Source organism: Drosophila persimilis, unplaced genomic scaffold (assembly GCF_003286085.1).
Source record: "Drosophila persimilis strain 14011-0111.01,24,50 unplaced genomic scaffold, DperRS2 tig00000000-arrow-pilon, whole genome shotgun sequence".
Lineage (NCBI taxonomy): Eukaryota > Metazoa > Arthropoda > Insecta > Diptera > Drosophilidae > Drosophila > Drosophila persimilis.
In genome coordinates, this window is record NW_020825288.1 from 13,003,161 (window position 1) to 13,016,094 (window position 12,934).

The following is a 12,934-nucleotide window of genomic DNA, read 5'->3' on the forward strand; positions in this document are numbered from 1 at the left end:
GTGACCTTATCGAGTGATTCGATTTGGTTTAACCTCCATTATCATCGGAGTGGAGCCTCAAGAGTCCTCAACTCTGGTCTCTGGTCTCAATTGATCTCAATGAATCAATCGAGCGGCCGTGTATGGCATGCACGTCAATCACATCAATCCCCGATATCGTAACCAATGACACTGCTGGAGAAAGATAGAGATTGGCATTGGACGGGGCCAGTCCAGATAGCTACTCCTACTATATTCTAATTATGGTTCTCTTTGTTATGATACACTAATTGTTGTTCATTTGTTCAGTTCTCAGGCATGCAATCATCCTGTCCGTCCGCAAGTATTCTATTCATCTGTGAAATTCGCACTGCCTCCAACGAATACAAATAGGAATACGAATACATTCAAGAGGTTCTACTACCACTAACGGTTGAAACTGTTGCAGCGGTTGAGTGGCCGTAATTAGAGCTTTTTATGTTGATAGCCCGTTCGCATGTGGGATCGGATGCACATGGGCGTGCCACCATTCGATTGTCTGGCTGGGGCTGGAGCTGCTGATTACCTTGATTTTGATTTGGATTTTGGAATGCATTGTTGTGGGGATACACGTGCAGCTTTTCAGCCAATATTCATCGACTAGTATCCATTGGATCAGTCGAAACTATACGTATACCCAGCCATGCTTTCACTCTCAAAACCCCAACAGGCCGTAAAATAATCACCCAAACGAGTGCTAATCTAATAAAACCCATCACATTTACATAAATCTCAAGAATTTATGATGATCTATGGGTTGTAGGGGCAAGAAAATCTATGACTTCGCTTCAGCATTATACCTAATTTACCTTTACAATAATAGAAAGATACATTGCTGAATTACTTAAGTGTGCTTAATGGAGTCCGATGGTAGATAATTTGCTTTAAGAATGCATTACCTCCGCTCCTCCCACGGAGGGACTATAATTCATATTTATATTGTAATAAAGAGAGCGTTGGCGAAGCTTAAGTGAAAGATTGCCCAAGAAACGAAAGCGAGCTGGATCGAGGGGAATTGTGCAAATCCAACCGCTGCTAAACGACTAAATTCAATGAGCACATTGAGGAGGCTGGGCTGCCGAAGAGGGGCAGGGCTCAGACTTTAAGCCTCTTGGGGACACAGTCTAGGCACACACACGCACATTCACAGGCCATGTAGATACTTTAATTTCCCATCTAGGAGGAGAGGTTGGAGTGACAGTAGCCTATTTTTAGCAGCCAGATGAGGCCCAGAAAAAAAAAGCTGTAAAAGGTGACATTATAGAGGTTGAGACGGCTGAGCAGGCCGCTCAAGCGGCTGGGGGGGCTGCCCCTTTCGTAGGGGTTCGTTTCCCGCACTTCGAGCAGATCCTTCCAGCTAACGACCTGCGGCCGCACCACATACAGGGCATTGACAGCAGCCCGAACACCACTCTGGACGGCACCACCCATGAGGTTGCGATAGTTGGTGCCCACCGTCGAAGAGCTGGACCAAATGACCCGATGCCAGGGCGTCACCAGGGGCTTGTGCCGTACCATGCTCAATTCGGCGGTGCTCTGCTGGTACTGCAGTGGCTGCCGCATCCCATCGCCGAACTGGGAGGAGAGAAGATCCAGGACAGTCTGCTGCACACTGCCCTCCTCCTCCGGAGAGTGCACCATGTAGCCGCAGTACGTCGCCTGGTGGCATTCGTGGCCACACACCAGAGGCTTCGAGCTGAGAAAGTTCCCCGAGAAGCCCGCCTCCGCCCAGTGGCATTTTTTGTAGCTCAATGAGAACTGGGTGATCAGGCGACTGGAATTGAGTTTCCCTTTAGGCGGTGGACAGAAATCCTTTGGTATCGGTGGCTCGAACTCCAGCTGCTGCACTTTGTTCCATGGAATGGCCAGGATGACGGCCTGGGCGGTGTACTTCTCCCCCTCGGCGTCTGTCAACTCCACATAGTCCTTGAAGTGCTGCACTTTGACGACCTGAACATTCTGGCTGATCGTTATGTACTCGATCTTATCCAGAATGCTCCCAATAAGCTGCTGGGTGGAGAGCTCCAAGAAGGTGTTCGGAAAGTTAAAGTAGCTATAAAAGGGAGTAGAGGGTGTTAGTTCTGGAGTGGATCAGTTTGGGTTCCGTTTCCCGCTCACAAGTCCATAAGTACGACCAGACCACCGCAAGAGCTGCACACAGACATGAAGACATCGTAGTCCACTTCTCTGGCATGGACGCCGCAGATCAGCTCCACCAAATTCCTCATGAAGTTGCGCGACTTACTGAAGAACAAGTTTTGAGTAATATGACGCTCCATACTGGGCATACGCCTCCGCAGTCTAAAAGGAACAAGGGCGTAAGTGCGAGATCAATATTAAGGCCCTAACACCCACTTGAACCGCTTTGCGCGGAACCTGCCCATCCGCAGGTCCAGCATTTGGATGTATCGGCACAGCTCGAACTTCGCTAGCTGTGCTGTTGGACCCCGATCCAGATCCCAGCAGCGTCGCAGTTGCGAATTTTCATTGTGTCTGTGTTGGAGGCTCAACTGCATGTCGTGCATAAAGTTCAGCATATCGTGTTGCTCCTCATCGACAAAGCGGATACCATTTTGCGCCAGCTGCCCGCCGGGTCTGCTGTTCTCGTCGAGGATCCGGATGTGGAGTGTGGTCTCCTTGGCCAGTAACTTCACGGCCGATGTCAGGGCCGACAGTCCCGACCCGACAATGACTACATCTAGTTCTGGCTGTTCGGTACCGAACGGTAGATGTTGATCCATAGCTCAACCCCCCTCGTTCCTAGACCCTACAGCAGACAGAAGGCATGTTTTTTGTCATTTTTTTGTTTGATAAGTGAAAACTTTGTCGGAGAGCACTTAATTCTGTTTCCATTTAACACAAAATAGTGAAATCTATTTTTTTTCTTTGGTGGCAAGCAGCTATCCATCGTGATTAAATTCCACAGAGGATATGATATGTGACATCATCGTCGTCCATAGGCCCTTAATGTGTGAGAAGCACCAAGACGCCTGTAAAGAGAGAGCATTACCTCATCGTCTCTCAAGCACTCACGCACTCACACTCGCACAATCAGCAGCTGGTTGCTCTGGGAAGGACGAGACCTTCCACAACTACAACCTTCCATCCACCATCCTCTTCGATTCTCGTAATCTACTCCGATGATGCAGCAGGACAGTGCACTTTAAAGCCCTTTAATCTCTTGCCCAAATATTCTCTCCGTTTCGGTTTCTGTTCCTTCCTCCTGCCTCATATCACCTCCTTACTCCTAACTCCTCTATTACTCTGCCCCTTAAATAATTGAAATAATTGCAGTGAATACAATTTTCTTCTACTTCATTTTATTGCTTACAGTTTTACAAGAACTGGGCAGTTCAAAAGAAAAAACGTGTTGCCTACTTTTTGGGCTCTTTTTTTAAATCGATCAAAACTGTAAGAAAATGGTTTTTACAGACCATGTTAATATCTTTGTGCTAGATATCCTATCCTATCCTCCTGTTACTATCCATCCTCCTGAGCTGTGGCTTGTGTCTTTTGATTTAATATTTGGTTCGTTTTCAGAGTGGGCCGCAATTTCAAAAGATGGGTTCCTACTCCAATTTAGTAACATCTCCAACGAGCTATCATTTAATTTTATAGAGATGCAGCTGGAAAAAATACATTTTTGCAATGAAAAGCATCGCTGGAACCCTGAAATTGATGTTTTGTTGATAATAAGGAAATCATTTCAAGTATGTACTTTTATCAGAAACACAAACTGACCCCATTCATCGTGCACTGCATGTCATAATCTCCCTTTATCACGGCTCGAATGCAAATTCCAAGTCACACAATAAAGTAGTAGAGTAATGACGTTTTCTGGGAAAGGAATGCCGATGCAGTAGTTGGTTCAAGTTCGTTGAACTTTCAAACACTTGGACAAACAATAGATGTGCAAGTCATTTGATATAATACTATTATTCTGGAAGAACTGAATGGATTCTACGCACCTGACACTGTCAGAACCTGTTGCTATAGGCCTTTCCGACTTTTGCTTATCAATGATACATTTGATAGTAATACGTTTTATCTACGCGAGTGATATAGGAATGAAATATTATTAGAAATAATAATGTACGGGAGAATGAGATTTGCTCCCATATTCTAAATGCACTCGATGCGATTGCCTGTTATCAGGGGACGGCGACGACCGTTTAGACATATTTTCATGTACGTGTACTTATCGCCGGCCCGGCCCGAGAAGTGATTCTTCAATAAACAAAGTTCGCCATAAAGTTCGTTGATTCGAGCGAACCTTCAGCGCGAGTCGCAGTTACTGTTGCCAGAACCAGAACAGAACCCAGAGAACTCGTAGAGAATAAACGTTGCACCTACATTGTACATTGTTGTAAGTATAATTTAATCTGCTTGTAAAACGAAACAAAAGTCGTGCAAGTGAAATGTGATGTGTCGCATGAGTTATTGCATGAATTTGAAAATACTTTTCTATGGAATGGACAAAGCGAAGAATGCATAAATTCGTTGAAACTTCCAGATGCGAGAATCAATTAGGGCCGACGCTGGATGCCTGATTGGACTGTGTCAAGTGGTATCCCCTTCCGATGCACCTCCTCCACTTAGCTTTGATTGAGCATCCCCTTCAGCTCTTGGTTGGAGCCCGCTTCTGCACTGATCGCCGGCTCCTGCTTCTTGCCAAAGTTCTCGCCATCTTCGATGGTCTCCGGCATGGGTTTGTTGAGCGTCTCGGGCAGCAGCAGCGAAAGTAGTCCAGCTGTCAGAGAGAGTGCCCCACAGATGATCAACGGTAGGGGCTGCCAGATCTCGCCAAGGAGCTTTAGATACGGCGCCAGTATGCCGCCCACACGGGCCACCATGGAGGAGGCGCCAAGACCCACATTCCGCACCACTGTGGGGAACTGCTCCGCCGAAAATATGTAGATGGTGCCGTAAGAGGCAGTGATGGCTAGCTTCCCGATCATCGCACAGGCAACGATCATCCAGGTGTTGCCGCTGGGCACGGCGATGGTCAGAAGAAGGCTTACTCCAGCGATCAGCATGGTGCCGCACAAGATGGATCGCCTGCCCCAGCGGTTGAGCGTGAAGAGGAGCAGGACATAGGCTGGAATCTCGACGGCGCCAGAGATCATGAAATTGAGCAGCTGGTTGCCCCCCAGGTTGTTGGTGTTCCACGATAGCCCATAGTAGACGCCGCTGTTGACGAACCAATCGAAGAAGATGAGCAGCGTCTTGCGACGCAGATTCGGATGCCGCAAAAGGTCGAAGACTGTGGCCGCCGGCTGGGAGGCCGTCAGCTCGTCCTGTTTCTTCTTTTCGGCCACCTCCTCCACCAGCTGCTCGTAGATCTCGCTGGGAATCTCCACCCTGTTCTCCTTGGCAGCCTTCTCAATGATCACGAAGGCCTCTTCCTTGCGCCCCTTGAGCAGCAGCCAGCGGGCGGACTCCGGTATGATCCAGTAGTAGCAGACGAAGAGGAGTCCTGGGAGCGTGAGGGCAATCTGCAGCCAGCGCCAGTCGTGGATGAAGTAGGCAAAGGCCGCCGTCAGCATGAAGCCCACGGAGAAGAACATCTGCATGGCGACGCCGGCAAAGAGGCGGTACGAGGATCCAACCATCTCCAGGGCGATCACGTATGCCACCAGGAAGACGCCCGACGTGGTGGCGCCCACAATCATGCGGGAGATCGTATAGCTGAAATACTCAGGCGCCACGGCTGCTAGCACACCGAAGATCAGCTGGAGGATCAGCGAGGCGAAGAAGGTGGGCTTGCGTCCCAGCTTGTCCGACATCTGGCCAAAAATGAAGCTGCCCAGGAGGACGCCCAGCATGAAGAGCGAATCGCTGGTGGCGCTCAAGAGGCTCCTGTTGCACACCATGTCCCATTCGGTGACGGCGCTGTTGAGGTACTTGCTCTGGTCGTAGAGGAATCCCGCAGAGCAGGCCACGGTTCCGTTCTGTGTGAAGGGTTCGCTGCCATTGAGGTAGTCCGCGCTGTAGGTCACATCGTAGTACTCGCACGTCGAGGCCTTGCCGGTCACCCTGTCGGGGGGATAGGCCAGCGACCATTTTTCGAGCGGCAGCGTCGAGAACTGCGCTGTGGCCGCATCCTCGTGTGGCAGCTGGCAGCGGAAGTCGGGTTTGGCCAAGAGGAAGACCCCTGCGAGCTTGTGGAAGGCACAGACGATGGCCGGCAGACAGAGCAGATAGTAAATCCGTTTCTGGTAGCGACCGAATTCGCCCAGGTGCGTAATGACGTCGTCGTACCCCATGCTGATTGTCTTTGGGCCACGTTAGTGGCTATGAAGTGCTTGAGTGTCGTACGATTGGCGTGGTGCGGAATGGCGCGGTTCAATGGTCGCGCCATCCAATGTGACGCCGTGACGTATGCGCAACTTTTTCTAGCTTTGCGTTGCGTATACGGCGACTGCACCCGCTTGAACCCGTTTTGATTGTGCAACAAAACAGCCTAGTTGAACACTTGACACACAAATGAAACTAAGATCTGGCTGCAGTTTATAGGCCCAGCCTCTGAAACACACTCTTAAAACGAATCGAGATGGCGGTGCCGATGTGGGATGCGGAATGCGCTCGATCAACCGCTCGCCAGCTGCTTCAGTCAGAGACTAAAAGCAAAGAGCTGCTAAAGGTTCTGAAGCACCCAAAATCGGCTCTACGACTATCAGTGCGGGTCTGCGAGCGCAGCGACTCTCGCGCTCGGCGAGCAGTCACCAACCCTGTGGGAAATTCGATTGATCAATGATCCGTCAAAGAAATTGAAAATTCAACTGAGATATCAGCAGAGGGATGCCACACAGGGGTGGTAGGGAGAGAGAGGGAAAGGCAGCTGCATTCCAGTAAGATGTTTGTTGGTCCCAAAAAGAGAGGCCACCAAATGTGGCCTGATTCAGAATTCCAAACATTCTGCAGGCAAACAAAATAGTTTATCCAATATTCTCCTCCTGCTCTCCATTCACGTATCTTATATAGTATTTATATGTTTGCTTATACATATCTATAGCAATAAATGCTCTTCCTATGATATGTTCGTAGTTCTCTTAGGTTCACTCTTTCGATTAGCTGCTCTTAGATTTCCGTTTGACCGTTTGACTATCAACTACCGAAACAGCCATAAATAGACGACACACATACCCCTATAGAGCAGCATCTTGTAATTAGATCAAGTGCAAAGCACTTGGAGAGATGGGTGTAGGTAGATCTACAAATGTAGTTTCTATTGAGTAAGGCGCAAACTTGTGGCGTGGCCAGAGCAGTACGATTTCTCCCAGTGTAGTCTAGCACCTAGCACTCTCGTGATTAAAAATTCTATTCGGGTCTTTTCTTTAAATATCAGTCTCGTGTTTTGGCGACTGATAACAAACTTGTTTCTAAAATAAACACAGCGGAAACACGTGTCATACCATAATTTGAGTATTCCGGTCAGGTCCGTCCGGGTTTATGGGGGTCAAAAATGTTGAAGAAATACGATTTCATATTTGGTATTGCTATAGGAAAAGTACAACAGCTTTATTTCAAAATCGATTTCACGGAGTACATGGAAATGTAGGTATACTTATATTAGGCATAAATTACACAGCGGCATATGAAGAGGCGAGTTCCCTGCTGAACCACCCTTAACCCATGGAATCAACCCCCCTAGACCGCTGCTCCCTGGCTAAATGCTATCATAGAAAATTATCTATTTGGTCCTATACTTTCGTTCGTATTTTTTTGTGTTTTCTGTTTTGGTTTGCGTGTGAGATTTCTGAAATGATATAATACTTGCTCTATTCGTCTTCTGCTATCGAAAAATGACCATATGTCAAAGTACTCCTAGACCTTGTGGCCATTCTCCAGCGATCCATTGAGGGGCTGCGTCTCCAGCGTCTCTCGCAGCTCGCGGCCCGCCTCCAAGTAGACGTCTCCCTTGGTCTTCTTGCCGAAACGCTCTCCGTCGGCAATCGTCTCCAGCATCGGCTTGTTGTGGGTCTCGGGCAGCAGCAGAGAGAGCAGGCCGGCTGCCAGAGAGAGCACGCCACAGATGAGCAGCGGCAGGGGTCGCCAGACGCTGGCCAGGAAGGTGAGGTAGGGGGCCAACATTCCGCCCATCCGGGCCACCATCGAGGCGGCGCCCAAGGCCACATTTCGCACCACCGTGGGGAACTGCTCCGCAGAGAAGATGTACACAGTGCCGTAGGATGCGGTGATGGCCAGCTTGCCCATCATTGCGCATGTGACAATGAGGCCATTCCGCTCCTGGGGAATGACGACGGTGAGCAACAGGCTGAGTCCCGCCACCACCAGGCAGCCGCAGAGGATGGAGCGCCGGCCCCACCTGTTGAGCGTGAGCAGCAGAAAAATGTAGGCTGGAATCTCGACGGCGCCAGAGATGACAAAGTTGAGTAGCACATTCCCGCCAAGGTTGTTCGTGTTCCACGAGAGACCGTAGTAGACGCCGCTGGTCACCAGCCAGTCGAGGAAGATAAGCAGCGTCTTGCGGCGCAGGTTCGGGTAGCAGAACAGATCCCACACGGACGGCAGCGGCTCCTTCTCCTTCACCTGATCCAGCTCCTTCTGCTTGTCCGCCGAACCCTCCCCCTCGTCCAGGAGCGCACTCAAAGCCTCGTTCGTGATGTCCACACGATTGAATCGCGCCGCCTTCTGCATATTGGCGATGGCGCACTCCTTGCGGCCCTTCGAAAGCAGCCAGCGGGCGGACTCCGGAATGATCCAATAGTAGCACATGAATATTAGTCCTGGCAGCGTGAGGGCAATCTGCAGCCAGCGCCAGTCGTGGATGAAGTAGGCAAAGGCCGCCGTCAGCATGAAGCCCACGGAGAAGAACATCATCACAAAGATTCCTGCGTAGAGCCGCTTGGCAGGACCCACCATCTCCATGGCAATCACATAGGCCACAAGGAACACGCCCGATGTGGTGGCACCCACAATCACCCGAGCCATGGTGTAGGTAAAGTATTCCGGAGCCAATCCGGCCAGGACTCCAAACACCACCTGGATAACGAGCGAGGCGAAGAGGATCGGCTTGCGTCCGTACTTGTCGCTCAGCTGGCCAAAGATGATGCTGCCCACGAGGACGCCCAGCATGAAGAGGGAGTCACTGGTGGCAGCCAGGAAGCCGCGTCCGCAGACGAGATTCCACTCGGTCACGGCGCTGTTGAGGTACTTGCTCTGGTCGTACACATATCGGTCGCAGCTCCGCGTGTCGTTTGTGGTCCTGACCAGGCTCCCGTTCAGGTACTCCTCGCTGTACGTCACATCGTAATACTCACACACCTCGCCGGGGGGATAGGAGATGTTCCACAGGTGGTGCGGCAGCTCGTATTGGGAGCCATTGCCCGGTGAATCGTCCTCGAAGGGCAGGGCGCAGCGGAAGTCGGGCTTTGCCAGGAGAAAGACGCCAGCCAGCTTATGGAAGGCCACCGGAATGGACGTGAGGCAGATGAGGAAATAGATGATCTTCTGGTAGCGCCCAAAGTCGCCCAACTTGATGATAGCCTCGTCGTACCCCATGGCGGACTCGCGGATTCGATTCGATGCGAGCGGAGCGAAGCAGCTGTTGTGTCCCGTCGGCGGTCGGCGGGGCTATGATTCACACTGAGGAGCCGCTAGATTCGGGCTCGCTTTTTAGCGTACTGTCGCGTGATGTTCTTTGGCGCTCAGCAGCAATCCCCAAGCGAGAGGCCGCGCTGCTCATCCAGTGCTGCTATGACGGTGACGTGTACTTTGCTCCGGCGGCGGTCTCCGACTTTGGAGAGCGTTGGCAACACAAGAACGACGAGACGACGCACCGACCGGCAGATAACGTAGAATTCTCTTTAACAGCAATTATTGCCTAACACGTGTTGCTCTGAAACAAACGATGGAGCGCAAAGAGGAAGCCGAAACGGAAACACAAAGCCAAAAGGGAACCGAATAGCGTAGAAAGACAATAAACCGACGCTATCTTACTCCTCTACAATATTTCATCAAACGCCGCGACCGGTGCGTCACCTTTGGCAAACGGAAAAGAAATGAACTGCGAATCCGGGGCTGCAACTGCAGAGACGTTGGAGAGACATATTGGTCGAGTATATAAAGAGATATAGAGAAACATGGCCAACAAACACCATCACACATTGTACGTATGTAGCTCTCTGGCCCTCAGATATGTTTATATGCTGACAACAACAAAAAAATCCCCCCCTCCATAATGGACGGCTACTCCGAGCGCCGAATCTTTTCATGCCCTTGCTGATACAATGATACAATTTATATTCTCTTTAAGTTATATTCCCTTAAATGAAACTGCAATACTTTCTTGGATGACATTCCTCAATATTTTATAAGAGCTATATGATTTAGTAAGTCGTTCCAACCGATTAAGAAAATTCGGAGTCCCTACCATCAGATGTTACCAACATCGTACCCAATTCCAATATACCCTTTCCTTAAGGGTATACAAACACTAACGAAATTTGATGAATGTTACCGGCTGCCTGCAAGTTAACGTACCCAATTCCATTGAGCTCTTATACGAGTTGTAAACAATCTTTGGTTTTCCAAAACGAAAACAATTTCAATCTTGGGCCTCCGCCTAATTGATTTCTAAGATGTACAATCTCAAGCGCCCCCGCCGCAATCCCATTCTTTGACACTCGCCTAAATGGAAAACCAATGTTTGCCCACACCCGGCTTCTCATAAACAATCTCACTCCCGGCTTTCTGCAGATCCTGCACTTTAGGCCTTTTACAGTTCTCTCTTTGGATGACGAAATCTAATACTCGGGATGGCGAAATCAATTGAAATGTTTATAGAAAAACGATTCCCGAAAGGGATCAACGATGCAAAGATCAGAAAGTTCAAATCAGTCTTGATCCAGCAGCGACACCGCAAAGTCTAGCTAAATATTAAGATCGCGCAATCCCTTGGCCCGGAATTCCTTTGTGACCCTCTACTTAAATCTATATCAGTGAAGTTCGAAGTAAAATAAAAACTTTTTAAAAACACAATCCGCTACCGCAGTTGTTTAATTGGCGCCCAACGTGGGGCGACGTTGTCTAAAAAGCACCGAATGATAAAAGTGTTGCGTCGTGCCGAAACCCGAAGGACAATTAATTAATGGAATAAATCCTTCAAAATTAAAAACGCGGAGTGACTGTGTGATATAGATAAAAAAAAGTGAGATAAAAAGGAAACAAACCGGAGCTTAGGGTGTGCAAAAACAAATACAAATACAAATACAAATACAAATACAAATACAAATACAAATACAACGCAAAATACAAATAAAACAAAAAGCTAATCAAGGCAATTCGTAAATACAAAAAAAACCAAAGAAACCCAAAGTTTTTAAAAAAACAAAACCAACAAAACCGACAAAACCAAAATACAAAGAAAGTGAAACGATCAGCGAAGCCAAAGAAGGAAGACCCCCAGAAGACCCAGCTGAGCAAAGAAATTTAAGAAGGAAGACCCGTTCGAAGATCTGCCAAACTAAGAAGGACGACCCCTACCGGATATTTCGTGAGCAAGAGTTGTATTAATAAATATATAAGTTCAATTAGGATATATAAGATTATAAAAACTAACATATAAGAAAAATTAAAAGTGGATCAGCTAACTTTAGATTTTGAAAAACTAAAAATGATTAACTCTCAAGCAAGGACCGATCTCACAGCAGATCTGGTCAAACAATTGATAGCACTTCAAATTTCACAAGTACAAGAGCAAATTGTAAATTTAAAACAACAAATAGAAACTAAATCCGATCAGGTATCGGATTATCAGGCAGAAACAATAGACGAGACAATAAGAGACGACACCACATTGAAGGTAATAGAATCCCTACCAATTTTTAATGGTGGATTAAACCAATATGTAGGATGGAGGGAAGCTGCAGAAACTGCAGTGAAGTTATATAAGAAAGGAAGTAAGCAATATTATATTGCATTAACAATTTTGAGAAACAAAATAACAGGACCAGCACATGACGCACTGACCAACCACGGGACAGTTCTAAATTTTGATGCCATACTTTCACGGCTTGACTTTGTTTACAGTGACAAGAGACCTATTTACATAATAGAACAGGAATTAAGCGTTCTCCGACAAGGGAACCTTTCAATTATAGATTTCTATAACGAGGTTAACAAGAAAATGACCTTGTTAATAAATAAGACAATAATGACTCACGGAAAGGACAGTGAGATCACCAAGGAATCAAATAAAAAAATTAGAGACAATGCCTTACGCATTTTTGTCACTGGCCTAAACGGCGGCATTGCTGAAATCCTATTTTCATTGAATCCCCCAGATTTACCGAATGCCTTAGCAAAGGTACAGGAATTGCAATCTAATAACATTCGGGCCCAATTTGCCTACCAATTCAGCGGTCCCAGAAATTCAGGGAATAATAATTTTAATACCTTAAGATTCAACCAACGACAACCTAGGACTAACAGTTCACCATTCGACCAAAAAAGGGATTTGCAGAGGAATAACATGTCTTGGGGACAACCCTATTTCTTGGGTAATAGACAACAAAATCAGGCCCCAGAACCAATGGAGGTAGACGAATCTATACAAATCCGGAACCGACAGAACAGCAATCAATTCAGGGGAAATAATAACAATAGAAATTATCGGGAGAATACTAACGGTTATTTTAGGAGAAATAATAACAATTATAGCCAAGCCCAGCATTTTAGGGCAAACGTAGTCCCGAATAATCAGTCTAACGACAATCCAGCGCAGAAACGAAAACTAAACGAAATGTCGGAACAACCGGCTAATAAAGCAATGAGGATAAATAACATTGAGGAGGATCATTTTTTAGATCAGCCCCCGAAGTAGGTCTGCCCTACCTAAAAAGAGTAGACAAAAAAATAAACAGAGAATTAAAAGTTTTGATAGATACGGGAG

At 47.7% G+C, this 12,934-nt stretch overlaps 3 protein-coding genes across 3 annotated transcripts; all 3 read right to left on the reverse strand.

The window, feature by feature from the left end:
• Window positions 1-1,161: 1,161 nt before the first annotated feature.
• On the reverse strand, window positions 1,162-2,771 carry LOC6587231 (putative flavin-containing monoamine oxidase AofH). Its single transcript, XM_002013479.2, has 3 exons — window positions 2,374-2,771; window positions 2,137-2,319; window positions 1,162-2,071 (listed from the first exon to the last, which is right to left on the reverse strand). Exons 1-3 carry the CDS (start codon window positions 2,757-2,759, stop codon window positions 1,195-1,197), a joined length of 1,446 nt encoding a protein of 481 aa, XP_002013515.1. The 5' UTR covers window positions 2,760-2,771; the 3' UTR covers window positions 1,162-1,194.
• A 1,609-nt stretch (window positions 2,772-4,380) lies between these two features.
• LOC6587490 (organic cation transporter protein) lies at window positions 4,381-6,609 on the reverse strand. Its single transcript, XM_026993073.1, has one exon. It carries the CDS (start codon window positions 6,282-6,284, stop codon window positions 4,614-4,616), a length of 1,671 nt encoding a protein of 556 aa, XP_026848874.1. The 5' UTR covers window positions 6,285-6,609; the 3' UTR covers window positions 4,381-4,613.
• Window positions 6,610-7,507: 898 nt separating this feature from the next.
• On the reverse strand, window positions 7,508-9,987 carry LOC6587495 (organic cation transporter-like protein). The gene has a single exon (XM_002013481.2). The coding sequence runs from the start codon at window positions 9,541-9,543 to the stop codon at window positions 7,846-7,848; it is 1,698 nt and encodes a 565-aa protein (XP_002013517.1). The 5' UTR covers window positions 9,544-9,987; the 3' UTR covers window positions 7,508-7,845.
• Between the last annotated feature and the right edge of the window lie 2,947 nt (window positions 9,988-12,934).

What these genes read in the sequence shown, in the direction of transcription:
- LOC6587231 (XM_002013479.2), bottom strand. Translation starts at nt 2,759, where the DNA reads ATGGATCAACATCTACCGTTCGGTACCGAACAGCCAGAACTAGATGTA. An exon ending in TTCCGCGCAAAGCGGTTCAA is followed by an intron (nt 2,320 to 2,373) that starts GTGGGTGTTAGG and finishes TGTTCCTTTTAG; the next exon opens with ACTGCGGAGGCGTATGCCCA. An exon ending in CTGGTCGTACTTATGGACTT is followed by an intron (nt 2,072 to 2,136) that starts GTGAGCGGGAAA and finishes TCCCTTTTATAG; the next exon opens with CTACTTTAACTTTCCGAACA.
- LOC6587490 (XM_026993073.1), bottom strand. Translation starts at nt 6,284, where the DNA reads ATGGGGTACGACGACGTCATTACGCACCTGGGCGAATTCGGTCGCTAC.
- LOC6587495 (XM_002013481.2), bottom strand. Translation starts at nt 9,543, where the DNA reads ATGGGGTACGACGAGGCTATCATCAAGTTGGGCGACTTTGGGCGCTAC.